This window comes from Euprymna scolopes, chromosome 21 (genome assembly GCF_053919585.1).
Source record: "Euprymna scolopes isolate OS-2025 chromosome 21, ASM5391958v1, whole genome shotgun sequence".
Classification (NCBI taxonomy): domain Eukaryota; kingdom Metazoa; phylum Mollusca; class Cephalopoda; order Sepiida; family Sepiolidae; genus Euprymna; species Euprymna scolopes.
Window position 1 is genome coordinate 109,279,085 of NC_136502.1, and position 16,874 is coordinate 109,295,958.

The 16,874-nt window shown below is 35.1% G+C and overlaps 1 protein-coding gene across 2 annotated transcripts in view; it reads right to left on the reverse strand.

Annotated features, from left to right (window-relative positions):
- Positions 1-16,874, reverse strand: part of LOC145242989 (protocadherin gamma-C4-like) — a 151,167-nt gene that overhangs the window by 576 nt on the left and 133,717 nt on the right. Inside the window, exon 3 of one of the 2 annotated variants that reach the window (XM_080106113.1) lies at positions 6,139-6,262. The exons of the other annotated variant lie outside the window; for it this stretch is intronic. Coding sequence (XP_079962239.1) covers positions 6,139-6,262 — 124 coding nt within the window. The remainder of the gene's footprint in view (positions 1-6,138; positions 6,263-16,874) is intronic. 2 annotated transcript variants of the gene reach the window in all.

Below are 16,874 nucleotides of genomic sequence, written 5' to 3' on the forward strand. Positions count from 1 at the left end.
ATTTTCATTCTGAATGTTATTTTCAGAACATTTCGGTCGATGTAACCTCCAACCTTCTTCAAGTATATTTTGTTGAACTCGGGAATCTTTCTGTTGAACTCGGGAATCTTTCTGTTGAATTCGGGAATCATTCTGTGAAACTCGGGAATCTGCACCGAATTTCAATCGGAACACATTGTTTAATTTACAAGGGTATCTCTCACTCCATCCGTTCTGATTAGGTAGACGTCATAAGTAGCTTGTAGTTGTATTTTTGGGTCGCTAACACCAAGGATTGATCCATCAGTCTCCAAGAATGCAATTTTTACAACTGAATTTCTACCAACTGCTCTATCCACTGCACTACGGGTCCTTGCAAAGTTCGACAGAAAGAGTCTTGATTTCGACAAGATATGCTTGAAGAAGGTCGGAAGTTAGATCAACCGAAACGTTGTGCAAATCCCACTCAAGATGAGAACAGTAGTCGGATGGATCCAAATAATATGGATCTTAATTGTTATTTACACAACGTTTCAGTCGATGTAAAAATCCATTTTTCATGTGAATCTTTAAAAACCCGAAAACTTATACAAAATTTCCAACTCATCATCCATTGTATTAGCAGGATTACTGTTTTGAGTTATAAAGAAGAAAGATTGAGAAAACAATCCGATTCACAAGGCGGTAGATTGTTCTTGTTCTGTCAGACATGACCAGGTAGAAATGCAAAGTAGTTTATACTTTAATTCTTAATTGTTATCGCACCTTCAACCCCCAACAGATTGTTACTCAAGGTTTTTATGCGTCCACCTGAATTAAGTAGGAAGATACCTCGGCTGAAACGTTGTGCGAATAACAACCAAGATTACAAATAACACTCAAGATACGAACAATAGTCTGAAGAATCCAAATAATACAGATAATTTAAAGTGTTCTTTGATTTTTGCATCAAGAATAGGAAAACGAGGAGAAAGGTTTATTAAGATATTTTAGATTTCAGTTTATATATAAAATAGAAACTATTTGAATCGCATTCAGATATTTGTATTATTTGGAATCTTCAGAATACTGTTCTCATCTTGAATGTTATTTTGCACAACGTTTCGGCTGATGTAACCTCCCAACTTCTTCAAGTGTATCTTGCCAAACGGAAATCTATCAAATTCAGAAATCTACGAAACTCCAAAAACGCAATTGCGAATTACTGAGGACTTCTACCCAGTCATGGCTGATGGAACGAGAGCATAATATCTATCCCCATCCTCATGGATTTAATAAATGGTTCTGGTTGAAATTCTGTGCAGATTCCTGAATTCGACAAGTTATATCTGAAGAAGGTCGGAGGTTACATCGAATGAAACGTTGTGAAAATCACACTCAAGATGAGAATAGTAATTTCAAGTATACAGATAATACAAATAATAAATCCTCATCTAAAAAATTCAGAAACATATATTCAAAAACATATATCGATAATTGTATACATATTTATATACGAGGATGATTTTTATGTGAAAATAAATTTATGACAAAATGAATTACTGCATGGAATGAGGTAATAAGCAAGAAAAAAAATCTATATAGAAATATCAACATGAAAACATACTTCAAATGTGCAGTTATTTCCAAACAAATTAAAAGTGTAAATCATTAAATAGTTCTATATGGATTAGAGATGGGACAATTCTAATATTTTTTCCCATTCCAACTAACATAATAACCATAACACAGTACGATCTTTTATATAAAGATATTTGATTCTTAGTAGCCAATCATTTCTTCAAAAACAAAACTTTTAATTCCCATCGATTTCATAGATTACATACTATATCCGATTAGGAGTTTCTTTTATTAACAGACGTTTCACACTATTCACCGGTTATTTTCATTGGATAATAAACAAAATTATTAACAAATGAAATAATTCTATTTGTTACAAATACAATCTGTATAATATCCATAAAAATGTAATTACTTATATAAAGATCAACACTAGACTCAGAGTATCTGATCACATCTGTTGAAGAATTAATATAAATGATTTAATAACCTTATTGATACAAATAAATTATATATGTTTTATTTTCCAAATATCGAAAGGTATAGATGATTTACAAGTTTGTACAACATAAAAAGGAATCCAGAAATATTTAAGTTGAAATAAACTAAGCCAAGTGTCAAGCTTCTGCTGATTGTATAATTATGAACAGTTTTGTGTATCTCTCCCACGAGTTGTTTTAAGTATTGCTTATTTGAAGTAAGGTATAGTTTTAGCATATTATACTGGAGGCATCTTCAGGGTTCTATAAGTATTAGTGATATGACGATTCTAATATTTTTCAATTGCGATACAATTACTGATTCTGTTCTAAATTGGATTTGAAGGCTATGATATTGTAGTCGGCCAGATAGCAGGCCAATGGAACAGTGTTCCAGAAGTGGCCAGTTCTAGGAAAGAAGCATTGTTGATGGAATCTGTATTTACATTTAGGCACAGATAGAGAGTGGGGAAAATTGTTGATAGTGGTTGTAGCTAGTTGAGTATTTTTTTTGTGAAATTTTGGCAAGAGGGGACCATAGATTGGGGCTCAGACGAGCACTTACTATGAAAATAATAGAGCAGAGACATGTTTGCAACGTATCTTCTGTAGGAAAGAGGTTGCAGGGAAGAGAAAATGGCATCACCTACTAGGTTTTATATAAGAGGTTTTCCTAGTGAATACTTTATCTAATATATGTACGTATCTGTGAATCGATGTTAGAATTACAAAATGGAGGAATTAAAACTAATTAAAAAAAAATGACGTTCCGGTCTTACTCAATAAAAAGCATCCTCAGAAATAAGCAGAATAAAATGAAATTTTTACTTATATGTAATTATCAATAGAACAAAATAAAACCAAAAAGTGGGTTCAAATTACTATTATTTCTTTTCTTGAATACTTCAAGGTTTACTTAATCACATACATACATACATATAGAGATACATACATGCATACATACATACATACATATATAGAGAGATACATACATATAAACATATAGAGATACATACATACATACATACATACATACCTACATACATACATAAAGAGATACATATATGCATACATAGATACATACATACATATATACATATACAGATACATACATACAGACATACATACATTGTGATTGTCACTTCTTGGCAGAAGCAGACCATCTTTCCCTTGCTTTATTGTTGATTACTCATTCAGTTTCATGTATTTTTGAAATAACTTTTTTTTTTTATTATTAAATTATATACACATATACATGCATACGTATATACATGTGGAGATGTGATCAAGGTGGGAACGAAGGCGACTCTTCAGACCAGCCCTGCTCTTACACAGTCTGTTGCAAAGGTCACACTTAAGCTGAGATTGAGGGATGACAACTGGTGCTGCTCTACTGTGGACGCTCATATGACGCTTCAGGCCTCCACTCGATTTACAGACCACAGAGCAAACAGAAAATCTGTGCCCTGCAATGTTTTCCCCATCAAAGAAAGATTGATCTCCATGTGAACGCTTGTGGCTAGCTAGGCCAGCTCCGATGAAATCCTCCAACAGACAATATATCTGACAGATTTTTCTTCCGGATATCACGCTTCATTTTTGCATGCTCATATTTTTTCTTCTCAAAACTATCACAGCCATGATAGACCAAGGAGCGCCACTTTTTACGATCATTGAAAGCACTTTCTCAACTGAATACGTTAATACCAAGAGCTTTAAGATTATCTTTGATGTTATCCTTAAAGCGTTTCCTCGGTTTATGTTGTGGACGCTTTCCTTGTGTAATTTTACCATAGAACAGGCGCTTTGGCAATCTATCGTCGTCCATCCTTGTCAGATGTCCAGCCCACCTCATCTGGTTGCGTATAATCAACTTCTCGATACAAGGTACGTCAGCCCGCATGAGAACGTCCATATCAGGTATAAAAGTGCTCCATACATACATGCATACATACATACACACAATCCTTCTCATTATGCATATGTTAGTGATGAGACGATTCCAATATTTTCATGATTCCGTACTGAATTCCCGATTCCGATACAATTACCGATTCCGATTATTTCTAAACATTTAACTATAAGATGTTTATTTAATTCCAGTTACCATAAAAACACATCTAAAATGTGCCCATATTTTCGCAAAAATAAAAGTGCAATTGTGAGGGGAGGGGTGAGCTCTAGATTCAACTTTACTGAAAGTTTAAAATCAATAAACGTTTATTATTTTATCATTATTATCAGCAGTGGAAGATTTTGTTTTAAACAAAATCAAATAAAAAAAAAGACAATTAAAAAAAAATCGTTTTTGGCATCGAAAAATAGGCACAATTTTTTCCAATTCTAATATCCCTACAAGTTTTGATTTTTCGGATTCCCACCAAGCTAATATATACATATATCCATGCTGATGAGTCATAAACAACAAACACATATCCGTTGATAACTGATATATATATATATATTCCTGATTCTATATAAAAAATATTTTTTAAGGTATATATATATATATATATATATGTTATAATATCGTCCAAATTATTTCAAGAAACAAGCTCAGTGACGTTATGTTTCCGGTTTCAGAGCAAATACACTAGTTGATTGTGTCCCAATAACTAAATATTAATTTTTAATTTTAGCAAATGCTTATATTTGTTTCCTTTACAGTCTTACGCACGTTTCGCAACCTGTAACAAAAAAAAAACAAACATTTATTTTGTCGTGTAAGATATGGGGAGGGGGGGCGGAGGAACTTTTCCTTGATTTTTAAATTGAATTTTACTTATTTTTGACTTGACGTTCTACTCATATATATATATACATATATATGATGATTGCAATGTCTTGTCAGACAAGTGCCACTCCCTCAGACACTTAAAGTCCATGAGCCCAAAAACGACTTCCATCGCCACAAGACCATTTTAATAGACAAATGCCTGAGGGAGTATGTATACACAGATGATGTTACAGAGTCTTAGCTTTGTACGACAGCTAGTCTCTCTCTCGGTTCAAAATGATGAGATCCAGCAACAAGCAAGAGCAAGATAGCCAGCAACAAGTTAAACTGCAGACCAGCTTAATGCGGATACTGGACTCCCGCTTTATGGTTTTTTAAATCAGAGATTTGCTTCTCCTAGAAAGGATGCCTTCACCACGGCTTACGGGAGCCCTCTCCACCCCAACACACACATACATACACGGTGCTAGTTGGCCGTTGACTCCGAAAAAGGGTTCATTCGCCCTTTGGAATGTCTTGTTTTTAATCCTTCAAGGAGACTAGCCACCCTTCTCACTAAACAATCTGGTGGGGGAACCAGTTTAGTCGCCGGTGACCCAACCATGAGGCAGGTAGTACCGGGTTACATGGTACCATATACATATTGTTTGTATTTAGGCAGTATTCTTTCATTTGAACAAACGTTATTAAAGACAACAGCGAGTTTCCGTTTGATTAAAACTTTATAAAAAATTTTCAATTTTTTTTCTCATGGTCTTTATGTATATATGCACACCATACACGTAAGGTCTTATCAAGTTACACACACACACACACACACACACACACACACACATACACACACACACACACACATATATATATATATATATATATATAATTATAAAAACATTAAAGAGCTCTACACGCGTATTAATGTATTTTTGGAAGAAATATTGGTGTTTAGTTCACGTTAACAATATACCTAAATTTAATTAACCAATTAATATATATATATATATATATATATATATATATATATATATATATATATATATATATATAATGTAAGATCTTATCGATTTTTATCCGTTTATAACGTGTCCATTGGTTACGGCAGATAGGCATCAGAAAGATTTATAACTGCAAGGTTAGTAATAATACTAATATTAATGCTAAGTAATGGCAGAAGCAGTGATAGACGTGATATAATATTGGCAAACGAGGCCATCATTTATACTTGCTCCGATAAGCCAAGTGTTTCAGCATGTTTTATTGAAGTATATAATCGAAATACAGGAACAGGCAGCAGTAAATTGTCATGGGAAAGCGGGGGAGGGAGCAGGGGAAACCTGTTCTAATTAAAATAAATTGTTAGGCCTTGAAGCTGAGTGTTCTACTCACCAGTTCCCTCGTGAGGGTGTCCAGTATCTCTCCCACTCCGCCCATCCTCCCTCACACTGTGACAGTCTGGGGTCATAAATTGTTTGTGTTCAGTATCTTTACCACGAGATAGACCTCCTATTTCCTGCATCAGGAGAAATACAAACAGAGTTAGTGCAATCGACAAGTACACACACACACACACACACACACACACACACACACACACACACACACACACACACACACACACAAATACATTATGCAGAAAAACAATTTAGATGAATTATTGAAAACACACTGCAAGAAAAGACAAAGTGCAAGAAGAACTAACACTCTACTGAAGGGATCAAAGCAAGGAACAGGAGACGGGCTTGGCTATCAATCCTCTACTAGACTCTCTGTCTTTCTTTCTTTCTCCCCCCCTCTCTTTCTCTTTCTCTCTCTCTCTCTCTCTCTCTCTCTCTCTCTCTCTCTCGTTTCCCGTTCTTTCTATTTGTGCAAACCCAACAAATCGCTATGAGATAGAGTCAGATTAGCATAATCATTCTTATTGCAATATTTAACACTGGGATCGCAAACCCATAGCCCGTGTACAAAATCCGGCCAGTTTGATTCTTTAAACTGGCCGCTGACAAACAAAAACTAATAAATAAATATTTAAATTCGGGAAAGAGATGGAAAATCATTATCAGGGATTTTATACTCTCTGAGAAAGCAAGAAGCATAACACAGCCATGAGTATGACTGCTCTGCTAAACTCGCTTTCTTTCTCTCCCTACTCTCTCTTTCCTTTTTTTCTTTCCATGTATTTAAACTAGACGAATTACTATGAGGTAGAATCATATATGCGTAAATCATTAAATAGTTTTATATGGATTAGAGATGGGACAATTCTAATATTTTTTTCCCATTCCAACTAACATAATAACCATAACACAGTACGATCTTTTATATAAAGATATTTGATTCTTAGTAGCCAATCATTTCTTCAAAAACAAAACTTTTAATTCCCATCGATTTCATAGATTACATACTATATCCAAGTAGGAGTTTCTTTTGTTAACAGACGTTTCACACTATTCGCCGGTTATTTTCATTGGACAATAAACAAAATTATTAACAAATGAAATAATTGCATTTGTTACAAATACAATCTGTATAATATCCATAAAAATGTAATTACTTATATAAAGATCAACACTAGACTCAGAGTATCTGATCACATCTGTTGAAGAATTAACTTAAATGAATTAATAACCTTATTGATACAAATAAATTATATATGTTTTATTTTCCAAATATCGAAAGGTATAGATGATTTACAAGTTTGTACAACAGAAAAAGGAATTCAGAAATATTTAAGTTGAAATAAACTAAGCCAAGTGTCAAGCTTCTGCTGATTATATGATTATGAACACTTTTGTGTATCTCTCCCACAAGTTGTTTTAAGTATTGTTTATTTGAAGTAAAGTATAGTTTTAGCATATTATACTGGAGGCATCTTCAGGGTTCTATAAGTATTAGTGATATGACGATTCTAATATTTTTCAATTGCGATACAATTACTGATTCTGTTCTAAACTGGATTAGAAGGCTATGATATTGTAGTCGACCGGGTAGCAATAGAGTGGAACAAGATTTAACAATATTTAATGAGGGGTTGGGTGGGTCGCAAACCTATAAGCCAATGAATAAAATCCTGCCAATTATATGCTTTTGACTAACCTATGATAAAAAATAAATAAATGTTGTGATGCCTCCCCCATGCACAAGTTATGAACTCTTTCAAACTGTATAAATTAACTGAGAGTTGTGACTCTCAGAATGGTCAGTGTATTTTTATAGTACCTTGAATATCAGTCCAGCAGAAACTGGGCCATTTTGATAGCCTTTTTGCTGCCAGACTGATAAAACATCCGTGTAGCCCTAGGAGGTCCACCCTCCTAGGCCTTGCCTTTGGTTTTTGGGAGGAGCAAGTTTAACGCTAGTTGCCTGAGGCGCCCTCACCAGGGAATGTCAACAAGGCTACTCAGGCATAGTTTTGACAAGGCTGAAGGGCTCCTCTTGGAGCACTGACACATTTTCCCACCTTCCAACCTTGTGTCACATCCTTTCGTGGTGGGAGAGTGGTAAATACTGGTCAGTGTACTTTTTGTAGTCTGCCATCTTGGCGATACTACGACGGTTGCTCTTTGTATATACAGGATTTTGTTTCAATATATTTTACCTTTTCTAACGCATCTCCAGGTCCGTGTTTTCCTTTGTGACCCTCCAGGGGTCACATCAATAAATAAATAAATTAAAACAGAAATAATAAAATTGGAGAAAAGATGCGTTATCAGGGATTTTATACCCTCTGAGAAACATCTCTGAATAAAATGATTGGATCAGCTATAGTCAATGGCAACCTTAAGGCTACATTTTAATTGGCTATTACATTTAGATATAGGGGAGGGTACCACTACTTTCCTTGGATTACTCCGCTTATCCTTGATTTTAACCTTATAATGCTTAGTGTATAGCAAGAAAGCTTTAACTTTGCTATGATTATGCCGAGGATTTAACCGTGTTCCTTTGGCCTATTGGTTAACACGCTTTACATTATGTCAAGCATGATCTATTTGTGCAAGGATTTATTTCAAGTAGTGTTGGAACGATTAATCAGAATCGGGAATCGAAAAAATCAGAACATTTGAGAGTATAGGAATTGGTATTGAAATAAAAAAAAAATTGCCCAAATCGAATTTAATATTTGTAGTAGTGTTGGAACGATTAATCAGAATTGGAAAAATCAGAACTTTTGGGGATATCAGAATTGGTATCGCAGTTGGAAAAAATTGTGCCAATTTTCTGATGCCCAAATCGAATTTAATATTTGTAGTAGTGTTAGAATGAATAATCGGAATCGGGAATCGAAAAAATCAGAACATTTGAGAGTATCGGAATTGGTATTGAAATAAAAAAAAAATTGCCCAAATCGAATTTAATATTTATAGTAGTGTTGGAATGATTAATCGGAATCAGGAATCGGAAAAATTGGAACATTTAAGGGATTTGGTATCGGAATTGGTATTGGAATAAAAAGAAATTGTGCCTATTTTCCGATGCCAAAACGATTCTTTTAATTGTCCTTTTTAATTGATTTTGTTTAAAGCAAAATCTTCCATTGCTGGTAATAATGATAAAATAATAAATATTTATTGATTTAAAATACCAGTAAAACTAATATAGATAGACCATTCTCCGCAAGTGTTATTTTTTTTTTTTTTATGTTGGAGAAAATTTCTGCAAATTTTATGTGTGTTTTTATGGTAATCAGGAAAAAAATAACTATATAGTTAAAAAAAAAGAGAATCGGAATCAGTAATTGTATAATTAATATTAGAGATTTTTAAAGAATCAGAATCAGTAAAAATATTGGAATCACCCGATCACAAATTTTAATATTTAGTTATCTAGTACTCAGATTTCTGACCAACATTTGACGCATTATCAATCACATTCAATATTATTCGAAACTGCTGGGAAACCTAAGATCTGCTAGACATTTTAATGGAATTTGTGGTTATATTAGATGACATACTTGAAAGAGCATAAGGTATAAACTTTAAAATTTTTCAAATTACACTAGCAAGAGGACACCGTCTTTGCCCGGTCATAAAATATGTTTAAATATGATATTTTAATTTGTACAGATTTCGTATATATTATTATAGAGTCGTGATTTCAAAAGTAAAAAAAAAAAAAAAAAAGTATTTGGGTGCCATCAGCTAGAATCGAAACCAAAAGTAAAACTGTAGCATTTAAAGCTGGTGACGTTACCACTGTACCAACATGACACGCATATGAACTGATTAAAAATAAATTAAGATGAATGTGCAAAATGTATAAGGATTTTTCCAATTTTTACCACTTTTCAACCTCTTAAAAACTATTTTAACCGGCTAAAGACCCATAAAAGAACGATCCATAAAAACTCCAATGATTTGAGGCCCCTAGTGCCGCTCTGCGACTTTTAGTTTTGAAAGAGATAGTTGGAAAATATGAAGGCAGACAAACAGACGCAGAGAGTTTTATATATTAGATTGTAAGATAAAAAAGAATTTTACAGGGGAATATTTTTGTGTTACACTGGTGTAACGTAAAATTTTTCTCTGTAAAAATTCTTCTTTTTTTATCTATAAGAGAAGAAAGAGTGTTTTTTAAGATCATCAAGCCCAAATATCAGCTGACATGGGATTGTAAACAAACACAGACGGAATTTGATGAACGACATTATCATTATTATTTTTTTATTTTTTTTGGGGAATTAGTCTACAAATTATTCCTCGTAATATAGAATACTGATTAAAGGATTTTTTTTTTTTTTACACAGTGGTCACCACTTATCAAGGCCCGGAAGCCACTCAGGGATAAGGGTTATTGCAAGTACATTACATTAGTGTGGAGATTTGATGAAGTGTTTACTTAAGGGGGCGGTTCATTAGGAATTTGTTAACATTGGATTGATTCTATAATAATATATACGCAATCTGCATAAATTAAAATCATGTTTCAGCATATTATATGACCAGGCAACGCCGGCCATTCAGCTAGTATGTCATATTTCTCGGTTAAACAAAATTTGATTAAACAAAACTTGTTTTTCTTATTGATCCTTTGATTTAAATTTTCAATTCTTCTGGTTTGTCTTTATTTTTATTGTAAAAAGTGAAATTGTTAGCACGTTAAGTACTTTCACTTTTATCAAGAATCAGTCTCAGGGCATTAACTTAAATTGTTCTGTTAAGCTTTTTCAATTGACTACTTTCTTTTTCTCCCCCCCCCCCCGCCTTTTCTCTCTCTCTCTCTTCTTTCTTTCTCTTTCACATCTCTTTTTCTCTCTTTCACATCTCTCTCTTTCTATTCCAAGTCTCTCTCTCTCTCTCTTTATTTTTCTTTCTTTCTCTTTATGAATTCCACTATATGGTCTCCCCCCCCATACTTATCTAGCTACAACAACTTCAATCCCTCTCTATCTTTGCTTAAAACCAAATGAAAATTCCATGAGAAGTGTTTCTTTTCTAGAACTGTTCGGCAATCGAAACACAATTCCGTGGAGCTGCTTCCCAACTGACTATAGCATGGTCATCTTCAAATCTTATGTGAATAAGTTCCTGCTGAACCATCCTCTTAAATAATCTAACCTATACCCAAGTTCCACCTTTACTGATCATGATGTCTCACCAACTACTAACCTAACACTTAACCTTTATCCTAGATTAGCCTTCGGGCATATTCATAAACAGTGACCCCCCCCCATCCCCATCATATTAAAAAAAAAATGGAAGCAAAACTGAAAATTAACTAAAAAATTAACTATTTACTAAAAAACACATGATTAAACCCGGATCTCCAACTTCTAACGTAGACCTCCCCACTACCATGTCTCTTTCTCGAACATGAGGGGTCTACATTCTAACCTTCCAGAGGTTGAAACCCAATTACAGGAGACTAAACCAGACATATTATTTCTAAGTGAAAATGGCATTGGACAGACTATTTCCCTAGATGAGTTTGTAATTAAAAGATACTCTAATTTAACTTCCAAATCGAACCCCCAAGATCGCCATGGGTATGGAATATGTGCCTATATAATAGATGGCTTTCCATGTAGTAGGGACATCTCCAGAGAAGATCTTAATTTACCCTATATGTGCTTCCGGGTTGCACTTGCTCAAACTACTGCATTTATATTTGCTCTCTATCACCCCCACAACAGCAGAGTTACTATCTTTAAAAGCATATCTGAGAAAATTGACCACGCCCTATCTGCTTATCCTTCAGCTAATATTCATGTCTGTGGGGATTTCAATGTTCACAATGTGGAATGGTTAACTCACTCAAACAAGACCGATGATGAGGGAAGGTTCTGTCATGATTTCTCCATTGCTTATGACCTCACTCAAGGACTTTGCAGCTAATTCTACCCTTTGCTACCAAGGCCGCCAACCTCCAATATTTCCTCTATGTGATATACAAATATCTGTACGTGATGTTGCCAAACTAATCAAGAACCTTGATTCCAGTAAAGCAACCGGCCCTGACGGTATTCCAATTATAGTACTCAAAAGACTTCAACCAGAATTAGCGCCTATACTTACAAAACTGTTTAAACGTTGTCTTAAGGAGAATTGCTTCCCATTACCCTAGAAAATCTCATCAGTTTGCCCTGTATTTAAGAATTCAGGTGATAAGTCATCACCCTCTCAGTACACACCAATAAGTCTCCTGTCCGTCATGAGTAAGTTGCTGGAATCTGTGTTAAATAGAGAAATAATCAACCATCTCAGCAAAAATAACTTAAAAAAATTTTTTTTTTTATTACATTTTCACCCCAAACAAGGCACATTGCCACTTTGGTGTAGGGGGCTACTATCAGGGGTAACATCTACTGGGGTACTATGTGGGGATTTGGGCAGCAAGATGTCGGTTCACGTTACACTTGAACTTCTGCACATCACTACAGTTGGGGAAGCAGGGACCTGGAATGGAATTCCAAAGTCTAGCAGTTCTGGGGAAGAACCTACTGGAGTAGAAATATCTTTTACATCTAGGGATATCTACTGTGTGGTGGTGAGATTTAGCTGCCTGTCAGGTTTGTCGAGGGTGTTTACGTCGTGGGGGCACAAGTGCTTGCAGTTCGTCAGAGCATTCTCCATTAAAATACTTGTAGAACAAGCAGAGGGATGCAACGTTTCGTTGATGGGACAGAGGCTGAAGCTTAGATGCCAGTTCAGGGCCTATAAGATTTGCGACTCTCTTTTCAACCTTGTCTAAGAGTGAGAGACTAGTAGCAGATGCACCAGCCCAAATATGACAGCAATACTTCACACATAGGCGAATGGTGGCCTTATAGAAATACAGGATACTTTTGGGTGTTAGTAATTTTCTAGTATGGTAGAGAGAGCCTACCGTCTTTGCAGCAGCTCTGGTAATGCTTTCAATGTAATTGTTTCAACTCATGTTTCCTGTGAACGTTAGGTCAAGGAGTTTGAAAGATGTACTCTCAGATAAAGAGTTGTTGGCCATTGCTATAGGTGGTAGAGAGGGTTTCTTGTAATTATTGAATGAAACTAGTTTAGTCTTGGCAGCATTGAATGTGACCATCCATTTTTGTACCCATTCCACTACAGATTGGAGGTCATCCTCTAGTGTTTCCGCCATTTTCCTAGATATGTGTTCATTTGTTTTCCTGTCGTGTCTGTTATAGTGTTGTGTCATCAGTATATATACCCATCTCAGAGGCAATTTTGTCGGGGAGGTCATTTATGAATATTAGAAACAACAGACGTGCAAGGATAGACCCCTGGAGCACTCCCGCATTTATATCATATTGTTTAGATGTACGACCGTCGAGGACAACCTGGATTTAAGAAGGACTTAATTATGTTTACTATTCTACAAGTGATACTGTATGATCAAATTTTCCTGAGGAGACCCTCATGCCATACCCTATCAAAAGCCTTAGATATATCTAGAGCTACCGCTCTGCCCTCTCCCGCTTTGTCCAGTGAGTGGTATATAGGTTCAGAGATTACATTTAGGATATCTGCTGTGGAACAGGCTTGTCTAAATCCATATTGTTTGTCAGTCAGAAGTTTAGTATCTGTAAGGTGATGAACTAGAGCATGGTTAATTAAGGTCTCAAATATTCTTTTTCCAGAATTCTTGAATACTGGTACCACAGTGACATGCAATATGGTTTCCGTTCTACTAGATCTACAGCAGATGTGCTTACAGCTATATCTCATAGGATTAGCGAATCTCTAGGGCAATTGCTCTTGACATATCAAAGGACTTTGATAGAGTATGGCATAAAGGTTTACTTCACAAGATCTCCAGCTATAGTATAGCTGGAAAAGTCTTCTCAATTATTAAATCATTTCTCTCTGATAGGTTCATAAGAATAGTGGTGATGGGCAGATATCAGAAGCTCACAGTATTAATGCTGGAGTCCATCAGGGGTCCATCATGAGCCCAACTCTTTTCCTGAACTACATTAATGATCTTCCAAATCAGATCCTTACATCATTCATAGACATCTATGCTGATGACACTACTATCTATGGTAGCACATCTTAGACCGTAAACGATCAAGTTTTTTCTGATTCTCTCTTCTCTGATCTTGAGCAAGTGGTACAATGGGGAAAAAAGTGGCTTGTTACTTGTAATGCATCTAAAACCAAGCTTTTATCTTTACATCATCAATGGTCTGATCCCCATCTGGCATCAATTGAAATGAATTGCTCTCGTCTTGGGGAGGCCTCATGTTTTGACAAGCTTCTGGGCTTGACCTTTACTCCTGATCTTAAATGGAACACATACATTAAATCCGTTGCCAAAGCCGCTGGAAAAATGGTGGGATCCTTCTATCGATCCAGTAGATATCTCACTGCTGATGCAATTCTCTATCTATATAAGAGCCAGGTATGTCCAAGGATGGAGTACTGTCGCCACATCTGGACAGGAGCTGCTAGAAAGAACTTATCCTGCCTTGATAGAGTTCAAAATAAACTTCGTAGCCTTGTGGGATGTCCTTTTTTTCTTCTCTGCAACGTCTTTCTCACATAAGAGCTGTTGCAAGTTTGTCTCTTCTTTTATCATTATTTTCACGGCAAGTGCTCGACTGAGCTCCAATCTATGGTCCCCCATCGCCAAACTTTCACAAGAAACACCTGTCTAGCAGAAAACACTATCAATAATTTCCCCCACTCTTTATCTGTGCCTAAACCTAAATGTAGATTCCATGAACAAAGCTTCTTTTTTAGAACTGCACGCCTATTGAATTATATTCCGTTTTCCTGCTTTCCAGCTGACTACGATATGGTTGTCTTCAAGTCTAACATAAACAAGTTTTTGATGAGCCGTTCCATATAAGTTAACAAATTTACCGAATTTCCATTACTAACGATTACTATATTGCCCAATTTCTACTGTACACTCTTTAAACCTTATCCTCGAGTGGCCTCTTGGTGATACCTCTGTAAAAAAAAAAAAAAAGCAAGAAGCAAGCATGATCATGGCTAATCAACTAAGTTTCTGCTCTCTCTTCGAAAAAAAAAATATATATAAACGTTTCTTATATTTAGATATAACACACTAACATCTTTGAGAAAAGGTATTCGCATAAAAAGTTTAAAAAATTAGCAACTTGTGTTCAATTAGTTGTTTACAATTAAATAATCCACAAATTAAACAAACTAATCTCTTTATTTAGGCTTCTGTTTGTTTTGGTTTTTTTGTTTCAAATTAAATAAATTGTCATGAATCTCTTGAGAGTTGGCAATCTTATTTGACCCAGGCTTCAAAAACGTTGTTTAATTCTCTTTCACTGCAAGAACTTAACCACCAGGGTTAGAAAGTGGGATTGAGAAGTTTGATTGACCCCTGAGGAGGGGCACTCTGATCTGCAAAAAGTGCCTGGCCAGCCGCTTTGACATTCCCCCGGTAAGGGCGCGTCAGGTGATTAGCAGCAAACCAACGCCTTCTCAAAGAGAGAAGGCAAGGCCTAGGAGGCTGGACCTCCTAGAATAGCACAGAACTAAACTCCCACCCCAAAATCAACAGGAACCAGATCGTTACAGGAACGGTCTAATCTCTGTTGATTTTGGGGTCCAAAGATAAAAATCCCTAAAGTTAAAATGTGACCTGAAGACATAGAATTTAGATTATTACATATTGTGGAAAATATTAGTCGGTCCGTCTTACAAAACAAAAGGTATTCATTATTAACTGTGTTACATAATGGAAAGATTGAAAATGATGAACAGAATAAATAAAAATTGATTACTTATGAAAATAGTCTGTGAAAAGTATTTATTGACATTAGACTTGAAAATGACCACGTTGTAGCCGAGGTAATGTGCTCGATAGTTGGGAAGTTCTATAGACAGCAGTATACATTTAATTTACTGTGAATGTTACATGGGTTTATGAGTCTGATTCCTGGCAGTCCTAATAGAACCCAAGTCATTGTTTTTTTTACTTTTTTTTACTATGTATTGGGTACAATATAATAATCGATAGAATAATGACTTCATAATAAATACAAAATCTGTATGAATTAAAATATCATATTTAAGTATATTTAAGACCGGGTAACGCTGGGCTGCCTGCTAGTATCTACACAAAAGTGGCCTTATCTCTGTGTGTGTATGTGTGGAAGAATCTCTATCAAACAACTCTGTCAATCTTTGGTATACAGACTTGAAACATGACATATAGAGAATTTGGACCTGTGGACTAATTTGATTTGGCTTTTAGCCAATATAAATAACTGATAACTGGTCAAAATTGAAAAAATTGAAACTTGGCAAGCGTAAATCGACTCAAAGTGTTCTTCTATGCATGCATAAATATGCATTTATATGTTAAAGTTGGTTAATTTTTAAAGTTTTAATATTTATCTATTGTTAGCTCAAATGGAAACAAATATTGCTGGAACACTCAATGTTTTGTTTTCAATTCTAGCTTATGGCGCCCAGGTCATATTTTTTTTAAACTTTTGAAATAAGTACCATATATTGGGTACAATATAATAATCAATTGAGGACTGTCTCTATAATAATAAATACGAAATCTGCATAAATTGAAATATCATATTTAAGCGTATTTGAAGACCAAGTAACGCTGAACAGCATTCTAGTTTAGATGTAATGCAGGGATCTGAAAGACGTTATAACAATTTTCTCACCACTCTCGAAAAAATAGCA